This window comes from Eucalyptus grandis, chromosome 10, assembly GCF_016545825.1.
Source record: "Eucalyptus grandis isolate ANBG69807.140 chromosome 10, ASM1654582v1, whole genome shotgun sequence".
In the NCBI taxonomy this organism is placed as follows: domain Eukaryota; kingdom Viridiplantae; phylum Streptophyta; class Magnoliopsida; order Myrtales; family Myrtaceae; genus Eucalyptus; species Eucalyptus grandis.
Window position 1 is genome coordinate 22,535,242 of NC_052621.1, and position 12,307 is coordinate 22,547,548.

Sequence of the window (12,307 nt, forward strand, 5' to 3'; positions counted from 1 at the left end):
ATTGATTTCATTTTGTTAATTAAAAAAAGTTACATTCTAATTTTGCCTTCGAATCTCTAAAGATTTAAGATGTTTGATATCGAAAAATACTCGAATTTGAAAGTGATTTAGAGCGATTATTATTTGCTTCGTTTGTTTTTTAAGGACTTGGCGACTCATACACTTTGAGCTTTTTAATATATGTTTATATTGACAAGTGAATTTACTTTAGATTATTCATAACTTCATTGAAGTTAAATAATTTTTCAATGTTTTCACGAAAAAGTAAAAAAGTCAGTTGAAGTTTTCAAAGCTAAAATTGTGCACCCTTTTAAGTGTCAAAAGATGAAAAGTTTTTAATAAAAAAGAAGAAGATGTAAAGTTAAAAAAGTAAAGGGAAATATCATAAAAAATCCAAGCTATTTCATAAATATCTCAAATTTTTTTCATGTTACAAAAAAAGGGTAAATTTTCCCAACGTAACACAAATACCCTCAACTTTTTCTATGCTACGAAATTACCCAAACTTATACATGTACTATTTCAATTCCATTTTAGGTATATTGAGTTTGAGGGTTCGAGGCATCTGCTTTACAATGGATATAGTTTGAGATTTTTAATAACACCTGAAAAAGTTTAAGGCATTTGTATCATAATGAGCATAATTTGGGGTCATTTGTGCTATTAAATCAATAGTAAAAGGGGGTGCAAATTAGACTAAACTAGAGAAGTAGCGGAAAAGCTGGGGTCAATTTTTGAACTCGAGGAGGGAGGGGCAGAATGGGAAAAGCAGCGGGGCGTCGTCTGGGGTTTCTGGAAAGGGAGGAGGAGGACACTGGCGACCGCTTCCCCTAAACGACAAGGGACGACGCTGTGTCCCTGTCTTGCTTGAATCTCTCCGCACGACGCCCGACGAACGAGGAACGAGCAGCAGAGTCACCGAGCGAGGCGAGCGAGTCGCTTTCCCACCCACCCACGTTCGGCCGCTGTACCGAAAAACGCACTCCGTCCAAAACCCACATCCGCCATTTCCCCTCCTCCTCCCTCTTTTCCGTTTCTACCCCTTCCCGTGTCGCGTAACAGCGTGGATAAAAAAGAGAGGAACTTCAACGCCCCCGGAGTGGCAGAGAGGGAGGGAGGGGGGTGGTGGGCAGATTTATTAATTAATGAAAAGGCAAGGGGGGAGAGAGAAAGGGCTGAGAACATGACAAGAAAAAAGTGAGCTTTTCCACATAGAAAGAGAGAGAAAGGAGCGTTCTTAGAGAGAGAGGGGAAGTGGGCAAAAATATTTATTGGATTTTTGTGGAGGCAGGGCTTTCCCCACTGAGAGAAACTCTTGGCTTAAGGCCCCGTGGTGAGGGGGGGTGCGCAGGATAAGCAGAGAGAGAGAGAGAGGGAGAGAGCTAGCTGGGGAGGGAGAGTGGCCAAGCTCATTGCTTCTTGCCCGGTGATGTGGTGCGAGCTTGAGCTGCTCTGAGCTACGCTGAGCTCCTTGGTGTAGTGTCTTTGGTGATTCCAGGGTGCTTCTCTTTCTGGGTTTTTTTTTTTTTCTTTTCGAGGAGAGGTTCGGTTCAAGAAAAAATGGGCGAGAGAAGAAGAGCTCTGGCGGTGATTGTGTGCTTGTGGAGCTTGATCTCTCTGTCCGGAGCTGCCCGGTTGGGTTCTGGTCCGAAGCAGACGCTCGAGGTTCAGAAGCACTTGAGGCGCTTGAACAAGCCTGCTGTGAAAAGCATTCAGGTTTTCGCCTCTTTCTTCTCTGCTTTTATCTTTTCTTTTTTGTTTTCCCCCATTTGTAAAGTCTCTTTCAGGTCTTGCTTTAACTGCTTTTGAGTATTTGGTCGCTGCGGGAAAAAATGGGGGACAGTGAGAAAAAGGGAAGGGAAATCGCAAGCTCTTTGTTTTTGGTTGCACAAATTCAGCGGCTTCATATTTTCTCAGAAATGAAATTTGAGTGATTGGAATAAGAAATGCTTTTCCTTGGATTTGAAAGAGGTTTTGAGTGAGTATGAACGCTCACCTCCTATTTCTTGGGTCTGACAAAATCATGACATCCTTATTAAAAGAGATTGTCCTTTTCTTTTCGGTTACCTAATTAAAATTGACTGCAGACTAAAGAATGAAGCAAATGGGTGCCTTCTTCATCGTATAGCTAAAAAGCTTTTCTGGGTCAGTTGGGATCCTGGTGCTGGAGCTCCAATAATATCCTGACTCCTGAGTCTTCTGAATGTGAAAGCACAGTCTGGAAATGATGTCTATCTGGCCCTCTTAGAAGCTTGGATGAGCATGATGAAATAATAATGTACTTGGTTTCTCTAGATAGGACTGAACTGCAAATATTTAACTCACTTGTACCGCCTTTTAAAGCTGTGATAAATGCTTCTATTCTACAACTGTTTTCTAATGGACATGGGGTTTCATGTTTTTGATCTTATGTATTTTGTAATGTGCTTCAGAGTCCAGATGGGGATGTTATAGACTGTGTCCACATATCTGATCAACCGGCCTTTGATCACCCTTACCTCAAAGACCACAAAATCCAGGTGCATTTACATTTTCTTGCAGATTTCTCTCTCTTTTTTAAAAAAAAAATATTTTTTTGCGTCTTTTCTTTTATTTTTTACTTCTGTCTTTCCTAATTTTTACCATCACCCCTTTTTGATCCGTCTTTCTGGGTTCTGTTTGCTTCACCAGATGAGACCTAACTATCACCCTGAAGGCCTGTTTGATGAGAACAAAGTGGCCACAAGCACCAAAGAAAGAGCAAACCCCATTAATCAGCCGTGGCACGTGAATGGGAAATGCCCTGAGAACACCATCCCCATAAGGAGGACCAAGGAAGATGATGTCCTGAGAGCAAGCTCTGTTAAGAGATATGGAAGGAAGAAGCGCAGAAGCATCCCAAAACCCAGGTCCGCTGACCCTAATCTCATCAATCAGAGCGGTCATCAGGTAAAGCATTTGTTCTTCTCTCTCTCTCTCTCTCTCTCTCTCTCTCTCTCTCTCTCTCTGTGGAAAAGAAAATGAAGTAGCTTTTCAACCTTTTTCCTTTTCTTGCCTTTTGATGTGGATTATTTGTCACTAATCTTGTTAATTAATCTTTTTTGGTTTGTTTCTCTTTGGAGCATTCAGCATGCAATAGCTTATGTTGAGGGAGACAAATACTATGGAGCAAAAGCAACCATAAATGTTTGGGAACCAAAAATTCAACAGTCCAATGAGTTCAGCTTATCTCAGCTCTGGCTATTGGGAGGTTCATTCGGTGAAGATCTAAATAGCATCGAGGCTGGGTGGCAGGTAATGTCAAAATCCATAGATTTTCCCTTGATGCTTGTTGGAACTGAAATTTTTGGTTATGCAGTTGCTTAAAACCTTGACTAATGTGTACAGGTCAGTCCAGATCTATATGGTGATAACAACACGAGATTATTCACCTACTGGACGGTAAACCTTTGCAGACATTGGTACATTTGCTGTATCTGGTGTTTTTATTACCTTCAGCTTACTCAACTCCAATTGGTTTACAGAGCGATGCGTATCAAGCCACAGGTTGCTATAACCTCCTCTGCTCTGGTTTCATTCAAATCAACAATCAAATAGCAATGGGAGCGAGCATCTCCCCTGTTTCTGCTTTCCGGAATTCTCAATATGACATCAGTATACTCATCTGGAAGGTAAAGTCAAAAATGGCAACGATTTTGACCTATTAAATAGCTGCAACTGACTGTAGGTCAATTTCTCGGAAATTTCATAAAAGAAAATGGAGGTAGTACCGCCAAATGTGATCTCCAGATGGATTATAGAACTTTACCTACTTTAGATGCCATAGTAGCACATGCCGGGTGTGTTGTTTATTTACCTATAGGGAGTATTCTAGCTTTTTGCAAGGACTATAATAAAGATAGTACAGGATTATGAGTCATATCAACATATTCTAGTTGCTGTATGAAACTTTACCTACACTTTCTTCATGTTTATTTAGCCTCCGTTAGTAATTGAAGTTACATGAAATTTCCAATAGGATCCAAAAGAGGGCCACTGGTGGATGCAGTTTGGGAATGACTACGTCCTTGGTTACTGGCCATCTTTCCTCTTCTCATACTTGGCAGAAAGCGCTTCGATGATCGAGTGGGGAGGTGAGGTCGTGAACTCGGAACCTGACGGCGAACACACATCAACTCAAATGGGAAGCGGCCATTTTCCTGAAGAAGGGTTCGGGAAGGCCAGCTATTTCAGGAACATTCAAGTCGTCGACAGCTCCAACAACCTCAAGGCTCCTAAGGGGATTGGCACCTTCACCGAGCAATCCAACTGCTACGACGTCCAAACCGGCGATAACGGCGATTGGGGCCACTACTTTTACTACGGGGGTCCTGGCAAAAACCCTAATTGTCCATGACCATTAGAAGTCCCCGAAATCCTCCTTTTTCTATTTCCCTATGTATCATTCGACCCTTAGTGTCATCAATGTCCCTTCTCTCTCTCTCTCTCTTCTGTATACCCCTTTCTTGGTCCTTTTTTAGGGTGGGTCTCCTAGGAAACATGTCTTCACCTTTCTGTAGTGGGAAAGTTTTGACTCTACTGTATTTTCACTTAGAATATTTTCTCTCCATGTAAGTGGGTCTTTTAGAGGGGTTGGCCAAAAGTTTCTGAAAGCCTTAAGAGAAATAGGCCCTTGAATACTCCTTGTATTCTATTTGTTTGTTTGCTCCTTCCCTTGGAGTGGTTTGTCAATGAATGAATGGAATGAACCATCCTCTCTCATTTGGCTCCATGATCCAGCCTTTCCCATTTTGTGAATTTTTAAGAATGCTATGTTCCTCTCGCAATTTGCCAAATCTCCTAAAAAGCTATCAAATCTGTGATGTCTTCTTTTGTTTTCTTTTGAAGGTTCGTATTCTTCTCAAGGAAAGTGTGTGGAGGAAAGCTGGACGTGAGTGGATGACAGATCTTATCCCCATTGCATCTCCTTTTCAAAAGCACAGCACTCGCACGGTCGCAAACAACAAAAACTACCAACTTAGACATCAACCCAGCACCCAAAGATCTCTTTTTAGCCATTTCTTTATTAATAAACAGCACCCCATGGATTTCAAAATGCTCAAAGCTAAAATGCCACTATTCCGGTTGATGTTCTGGAGGCGCCCAACTCCAAGATTCCTTGGCCCCAAAGTGTCCTAAAGTTGAATGGATTTGTACGAAGACTTTTTATGAATTTGTCCACTTCACGTCACTCTCAGCCACCTGCCTATACTAGGGTGTGCGGGATATGGGTGTGAAGATGGTAGCAATTGACCTTTAGTTGGCCTCCATTTTGCCTTAATAATGTAGTCCCTTGATTGAGCCTTCACTAATTTGGTTCAATGCATCTAGCGGGTAGCACCAGTGCTCATGATTGCATGAGCCTTTAGAAGAAGGGATTTGCTAGAGCATGAATAATCTTAACTGTCCGAGGGATCGATGAAGATCTTCGATTTGATTACTTGTCCAATGTATTTTCTAGGATTTGATAAATAAAAAAATATATGTATCCCACTACAGTCACAACACGAGCGCGGTAAAACTTGACTCGAGATAATGAAATAAAAAATTTAGAAAATAAGGAGGTAGTGTGAATGTGATAGGCTCTCAGCTTGTGTCTCTAGAAGAGCTTCTCCGTGCCATGCATAGCACGTTGAGCCAAGATCCACACACGTGAAAATTTCAATGCGGATGCTGATGATGGGTAGCGTCAGTAGAGGGTCGATGTTATTGAGGGCGAGGAGCTAAATAATGCTCTGTACCTCTTTAGACATTATGAACTGTCCTCGTGCTTTAAGCATGAATCTGAATGCTTAAAAAACCTGTCAAACTATGTACCTGATTTCGATATTTAGCGAGATAATCGGTTCGCTCTGCTGGTCTGCCGGTATAAACCAGACGGCATACATATTAATCCCTAAAGTTTAATCTTGTTCTTTGATTAACTCTAAGAATATAAATAATTCTAGCTTTGGCCAATTTGGTTGGCTGTTTTTTTCTATGAAAGTGTTCTGGTGTTATCTTGCTTCAGTAGTGGCTGCTGCTGGGAGAAAGCAAATGGTTTTCTTTGCTTTTGGTTTTCACTGTTTTCCATAATCAATTGAGACGATGGATCCGACTATTTTCATTCCGATTTTTAAATTTTGAATGTCTCTATTATTGTATATGGATGCCTTTCGACTGAAATTGACATCACAAGTGAAAAACAAATCTATTCTCAATAATTTTTTAGAACAATTATAGCTGGAACCCTAAAACTTATCATAGGAGTGCATTCGAATCTCGAAACTCTCATTTCACGGATCACAAAATTTGTCACTGTCTCCTGCTTTAGTCCTTCCTTAAATCCATCAGCTTTTCTTGGACGGATAATCGACGTGACCTTCTTTTTTGGTTGATTTTCCGTTTGTCTTTTCCACATATAATGTTGATGTAGCCACAGCCGGGTGTAGCACAAAAAAATGCCAAAATCTTAATATAAGAATTAAGATAAAATAGAAAAGAAAAAGGGCATAAACGGAGAGATGAAGGGGTGAGGGGCAAAATAGGTAGTGGCGGAGAGGGCGGCAAACCCTTTAGCAGCAAGCAAAGACGCGCATGATAAAATTTCTACTTATCTATTTTTTTGTTTCTCTGTTTCTCGAAACAAGTTTGGATGCAAACCGTTTAGTAACATAATTTGATTTTTCTATTTTTGGAACAGATTCTACTTTAGAAATAGATTTGAAAAAGAAATTATAAACTAAATTTTTAACTTCTCGCTTTCAAAAATAAAAATTGAGAAATCAATTTATGGCAATAAATTAATTTTTGTTCCTAAAATTTTGTCATGCGCACCTCAAATGAATTGATCAAATCAGTTTCTAGTTGGTTAACTCTGGTTTCGACTTGCCTATGACTACAAGTAATTCCGGCCTACAAAAATATCGATGTCTTGTCAGGTTGGATTCCGAACATCCGGGTTCTGCTTGTTTGCCTGCTTTTCAAATGTGGTTCGACAGAAAAAAAAAAAAAAAAAAAAAAAGTGCTTTGGGTTCCGTTTGGACCATTACTTGTTTTGGGTTATCACTTACTAGTTTTGAATAGATCAGACATAAGTACATCTACACTTATGTTTCAGTAAAGCTGGCAAGTGGATGAGAAGGACTGTTTTCAATTCGATTAAATGCGATTTCAGATCAGATTCACTTACAAGTCATTTGAACTAATACAACCTAGATTTAAATTTGGGTTTGCATGAGTTCAGCCAACATTGGGTTGGAACCATTTAATATTCGATTTTCTTAGTTTTTGGTCAGGCTAGGTTTAGATGACCGAATGATTAATATTTCGAGATCGGGCTATTTCGGGCACGGGCCGATTTGAATATGGATTATTGAATTTTCTTGTCAAGGCACCTCAATTTTTTATATAATTTAAGTTTCAAATGAATTAAGAATTGAGCCCCATATGATTAGGGGTGTGCACCGAGAACCGCTCGAATTGGACCGGACCGGCCGATTTTGGGCGGTTCCCAAAGAGGACGGTCCGATTCCCGGTTCCCGATTCCCGCTTTTGGAACCAATGGTTGATCGGTTCGGTTCCTAGTTCCAAGGTGGGAACCGGACTGATTGGACCAGACTGGTTAATTATATATATAATATATTTTTAAATTTCTTAAGAAAAAATCATAATTCTTTCAAATTTCTCCAATTTTTCATTATATTTTTGGTCAAAAACAGAAATTTACTGATTCCACCATACCAGACCAGATTGGTTGATCGGGTCCTTGATCTCGGAATTTGGAAACTGGTCCTCCCAGTCGGGTTCTCAGTTCCACCTCGGAATCGGACTGGATTGGGAGCCGATTAGTCCTACAAATGATGTACACAATTTTTTGTTACCGCGCATAATGGAAATCCCAAGTACAAAATACACACCCAAACTTTTGCTGCGCTTGCTGATCCAGTCGTTAAAGAGATTTTGGGAAATGCTAATCTAGATGTTCCTAAATTCTGAACTCGATCAATCTATTAAATATTTTTGGACAAGCCTAACCTCAATAAATGAGAAACCTAAGTCTAAAGTAAGATATGTACTCCCCACTTGACCTGAGAGCACAATAATACCGTACCAATCATCGAGTAATATCACATTCATCTAAATTAACGTGATTTTTTTGGTTATATATAAATGACTATGATCTTGTTGCAATAGTAAATGCCATGAGCTAATATTTAGTTTGACAGTCAAATGTACACAAATAAACGTACTATTCTCATGATGTGCAAATACTACATAGTAACTCACCAATTTAAACAAGTGAGCATTTATCTTATGCTCATCACTACTCTAGACTGAATCGACTAACGAGATATCGTCACCACTAACTCATGGGGGGACAAAATCATAAACATATTTTTACCACGTCTCAGTTCTTCCATCACAAGTGTCCCCTACATCAGTAATGAAAAATTCTCCTCAAGCCATATCATAATGGGTATTTCATACTCATTCTCACAACAATTTACTCAAGCCGTATTAGGCTACACAAGGCCATATTATCTCATGTAGGAATCATACGAGTTCGTGTCCTTTCGACTTTGTAGATACTCGTCTTAAACAGTAAACATCTCTATTTTCCTAGAGTTTTACACACATGCTTATATAAGCGAGTTCATTTTTTAGCGAATTGGTTGTGGCAAAGGTACCCATCACATGGCATCATTTATATGTAAATCATTATAACTTAACAATTGTCATGTATAATTATAGAATAATAGTACAAATAATACCACACTAATATTTTGGCATTTCCCATATTAACAATGGAAACTTAATATCTATTCATCATCACTTGTAAACTCACAAAGTCTTATTCATAACACAAACTCTTATGTTGGGTAGAAATTAAACGCAGGATTAGATTTCTTGTATTTATGGTATAAATGTCATTTTTCTTGAATAACAAACTTCTTAAATTTAAAATAATTAATTAAATATAAAATAAATTTGGATTCAAATATAAGAACTAAAATCCAAAATAATGAACAAAAATACAAAAAAAATGGACGATTTTTGTTGTTACTTATTCCTATTTTTATTTATACATTTTCTTTCTATTCTATAATACATATCCCATTTATACATATATATTTATTGTACATTTTATTTTATAATAATTTTTCATTAAGAATAATGGAAGGGAATAAAAAAGAAATAAATTAGAGAGTGGAAAAATAATTAAAAAATAAGTAAATAAAAATGAAATGGAAGAACCTTAATTTTAAATGAGCAAATTCAACTTAAAACGCACTTTTCTAATTCCCTTTGTCTCATTCTCCTTTTGTATCTCTAGTTCATGTTGAAACTTCACAACTTCTCCATAGTTTTTTATTTACATCAAAACTCCACGAAAATGGCGGAAAAGTCAAAGTCGAAGCTTCTTCTCCTCCTAGCTCCCTAGTTCAAGTAAAAATTCCACGAAAGTAGTAAAACACCTCATTTTCTGTAATTCCGAATGAAAGTGGCGAGAGAGTCAAAGCACTATACTTTTTGTAATCGTGAAGGTGAATAATCGTGTTTTCTCTCTTTTATTAGATTTAAGGTTCGATGACTGATCTGCCTCATCGATGTTGTTGAAGCGAATTTATATTTCTTGTCATAATCGAACCCGCAATTCTAGAATGCTGCAATGAGCTCCTTTTCTAATTAAGATGTAAATTTATGTTCATTTATATCGACGTGCTATTCAAACCAAATAATGGAATGATAAAACATGAAAATAACCGATTTTATTATTGCAATTCTCCAAGTGGATATGATATAACAAAATCCTTGGATTTTATATTTTATTTTATCCATTCCAATCCTAGTTAAAAATCTAAATGATCAAACGCAACCTTAGTGTAAAGATAAAATTAGAAAATGATATTCATACCCAATCACATTGCCATGAAATCGCTTGTCCCATGTACTTTCATCCAAGCATGCTAAATATTGGAGTTTCTTCGATGCTAGAACATATCAAAGGTGTTTGGCAAATCTTTTTGGGACCTCTTTAGCCAAATACTGGCCTGGTTCAGGCTTTTAACATTTTTTGAATGCTATTATGGGGTTTGATGACTTCTTTTTTTTCCCTTTCAATATTACCCACACTAATAATACTATGTTCCACTTTTGCCCTAAAATAGTAATGTTCATCTTCTTCAATCGTTTTTATTCACTTCTTTAACCCACCGTCTTTGTGTTCACTAGTTGTTGAGTAGTTGAGGTCAAGTTGACAATCACCAAGGTCGAGGTTGTTGGTCACCCAAGTTGAGATTTCATAAGTCAAGGATCGACGTTGAATTCACATGGACTGCAACATCATCTATCTTCTATAACCTTTTGATAGAAGTCGCTAAGGTTGCATGACCTTGGTGTTGCCTCGCTTAGTGTCATGCATCCTTTGTGGCTCTTGCTTAGATGGAGCCGATTATCAAAGGGTTAGATCTAGGTCGCCCCGAGGACACACAACCTTGGTGGCCCATTGTCTAGTGTGGTATGATCAATCTCATGTACCGCACGATAGCCAACGTGGAAGAGTTAGGGTTTTGATGGATCGGGGCTTTCGGATTGAGGATTTGCAGAGAAATAATGGATGGGAGAGAGATGTTGCAAACCTAGCCCTCTCTTCAATGAAGGAGACAAAAAATGCCTTTTGTTTTTTTTTTCTTTTTTAAATTTCAAATTACTTTGCCAAGAATTACATCAAAAGTCACTAACCAAACGCTCTTCTTTTGAGCAGAATGCACTTGGGCCCAAGAGCTTCGGGGAAATGACTTTGCATTTCCTCTGAGCCGAACCAAACACAACCATCGTCATGCCAAAGGATAGAATTTTTGAATTAATTTCAATTTCTATTCCACAAAAAAAAAAAAAATCTTAGTTTCACATATATAACCCACTAAAGGCTCTCCCCTTACTCGGTATGCAGTTCGATTTATTCCCATTCCCTTCAGTTTCCTCGAAGCTTGTTAAGAGCTACACCTTTATTGAGCCCCCTTGCCCTAAAGATCATTCCTTACTCTCGTCAGAGTCGGTTATAGGTCCACGAGCTACTATGTGGTTGGTTCTTGAAGAATCCACCTACTAGAGGGGTTCCGCTCTTATATATCTAGGTTAATTCACTCAAGCTATTGTTATCTTAGCATGTTTCATACCAAGTGATGGTTTTGTCCTTTGCCATACACACATGCATGAAAATAGGGGGTTACTCATCTTGATAGTGTTCTCACTTGATAACGCTCAACATTTGAAGTTAAAATGTGTTTTATTAGTTAATTTCATTTTAACATATATATAATTCAGGGCACTCTTTCCCATGTTCAGGGTGTAATTCAGTTCATTTTTGTTCTCTTGCTATCTTGAAAGTCTACGAGGAGCCACGTCTTGTTTGAAACCTCTTACCCTGTTGATGCTCCACTCTAGTCAATTCAGGTTGTTACAAAACATTCTTTTAGTAACATCTCAATGATATTTACACCTTACCTTTTTCTTAATAATTTACAAAAGGGATTGAGATAGAACAGACCCTTCATGTAATGAAAGCCGGAGAGAACTTCATCATATATTGGGCGATTACTGGACCCTCTCCATAACTAGAAAAGGGGAGGGGAATTCCACTATGAAATAGGGTTTTTGGTAAGTGTTTGGTTGAGGAAGAAGATATAGCCGTTGCTCTCAAAAATCATTTTGGAATACCAGCATAATCATTTTATTCAGCAGAATAATTTCGAACCCTTTTCCTATTTGAGAAAGTGTGTGTTGAAATGAGAATTAACTATTGAGAAGGAATCCATTTGATTGAATAATAATCTAACAAAAGATACAAATCTAATTCTTCTTGATATATCTGTTCATAACTCATGATGTCAACTAGGACCCCTTTTGAAAGCACCTCAGCCTTATGGACTTGATGCTAAATTTTTTCCAAGTCCACCCAAGATGTATAATTTGGCCCTTCCATGTACAATATCACAATATATAGTTTCCACAAATTTAAAAAAAAAAAATTAATCCCTAACTTGGATGTTGGTTACAATGCTCTTCTCTCTAAAGCCCTGGGACTAGAGAATCTTAATCTATATAGGCTCATCAAATCAGTGCAACATTATAGGGCGATAGTCAAAATCCCGATATATCAATTGCATCTTTTTCTCTCTTCTCTTTTCTCTCTTTTCTTTTTTCTTTTTGACCTGCACTGACATTGGTACTCTCTCGCTCCCTCCTTCCAACTCACCATCGGAATTATTGTCCCACAAATTCAACCAATTTCAAACAGAAAAAA

The 12,307-nt window shown here is 38.2% G+C and overlaps 1 protein-coding gene across 1 annotated transcript; it reads left to right on the plus strand.

The window, feature by feature from the left end:
- The first annotated feature begins 1,188 nt into the window (after positions 1–1,188).
- On the plus strand, positions 1,189–4,750 carry LOC104422281. Its single transcript, XM_010034554.3, has 7 exons — positions 1,189–1,716; positions 2,433–2,519; positions 2,671–2,928; positions 3,109–3,273; positions 3,367–3,420; positions 3,504–3,650; positions 3,998–4,750. Exons 1-7 carry the CDS (start codon positions 1,561–1,563, stop codon positions 4,373–4,375), a joined length of 1,245 nt encoding a protein of 414 aa, XP_010032856.1. The 5' UTR covers positions 1,189–1,560; the 3' UTR covers positions 4,376–4,750.
- The last annotated feature ends 7,557 nt before the right edge of the window (positions 4,751–12,307 follow it).

Coding starts and splice junctions, on each gene's coding strand:
- LOC104422281 (XM_010034554.3), top strand. CDS start 1,561: ATGGGCGAGAGAAGAAGAGCTCTGGCGGTGATTGTGTGCTTGTGGAGC. Junction 1,717..2,432: donor CTGCTGTGAAAAGCATTCAG/GTTTTCGCCTCT, acceptor AATGTGCTTCAG/AGTCCAGATGGGGATGTTAT. Junction 3,651..3,997: donor TCAGTATACTCATCTGGAAG/GTAAAGTCAAAA, acceptor AATTTCCAATAG/GATCCAAAAGAGGGCCACTG.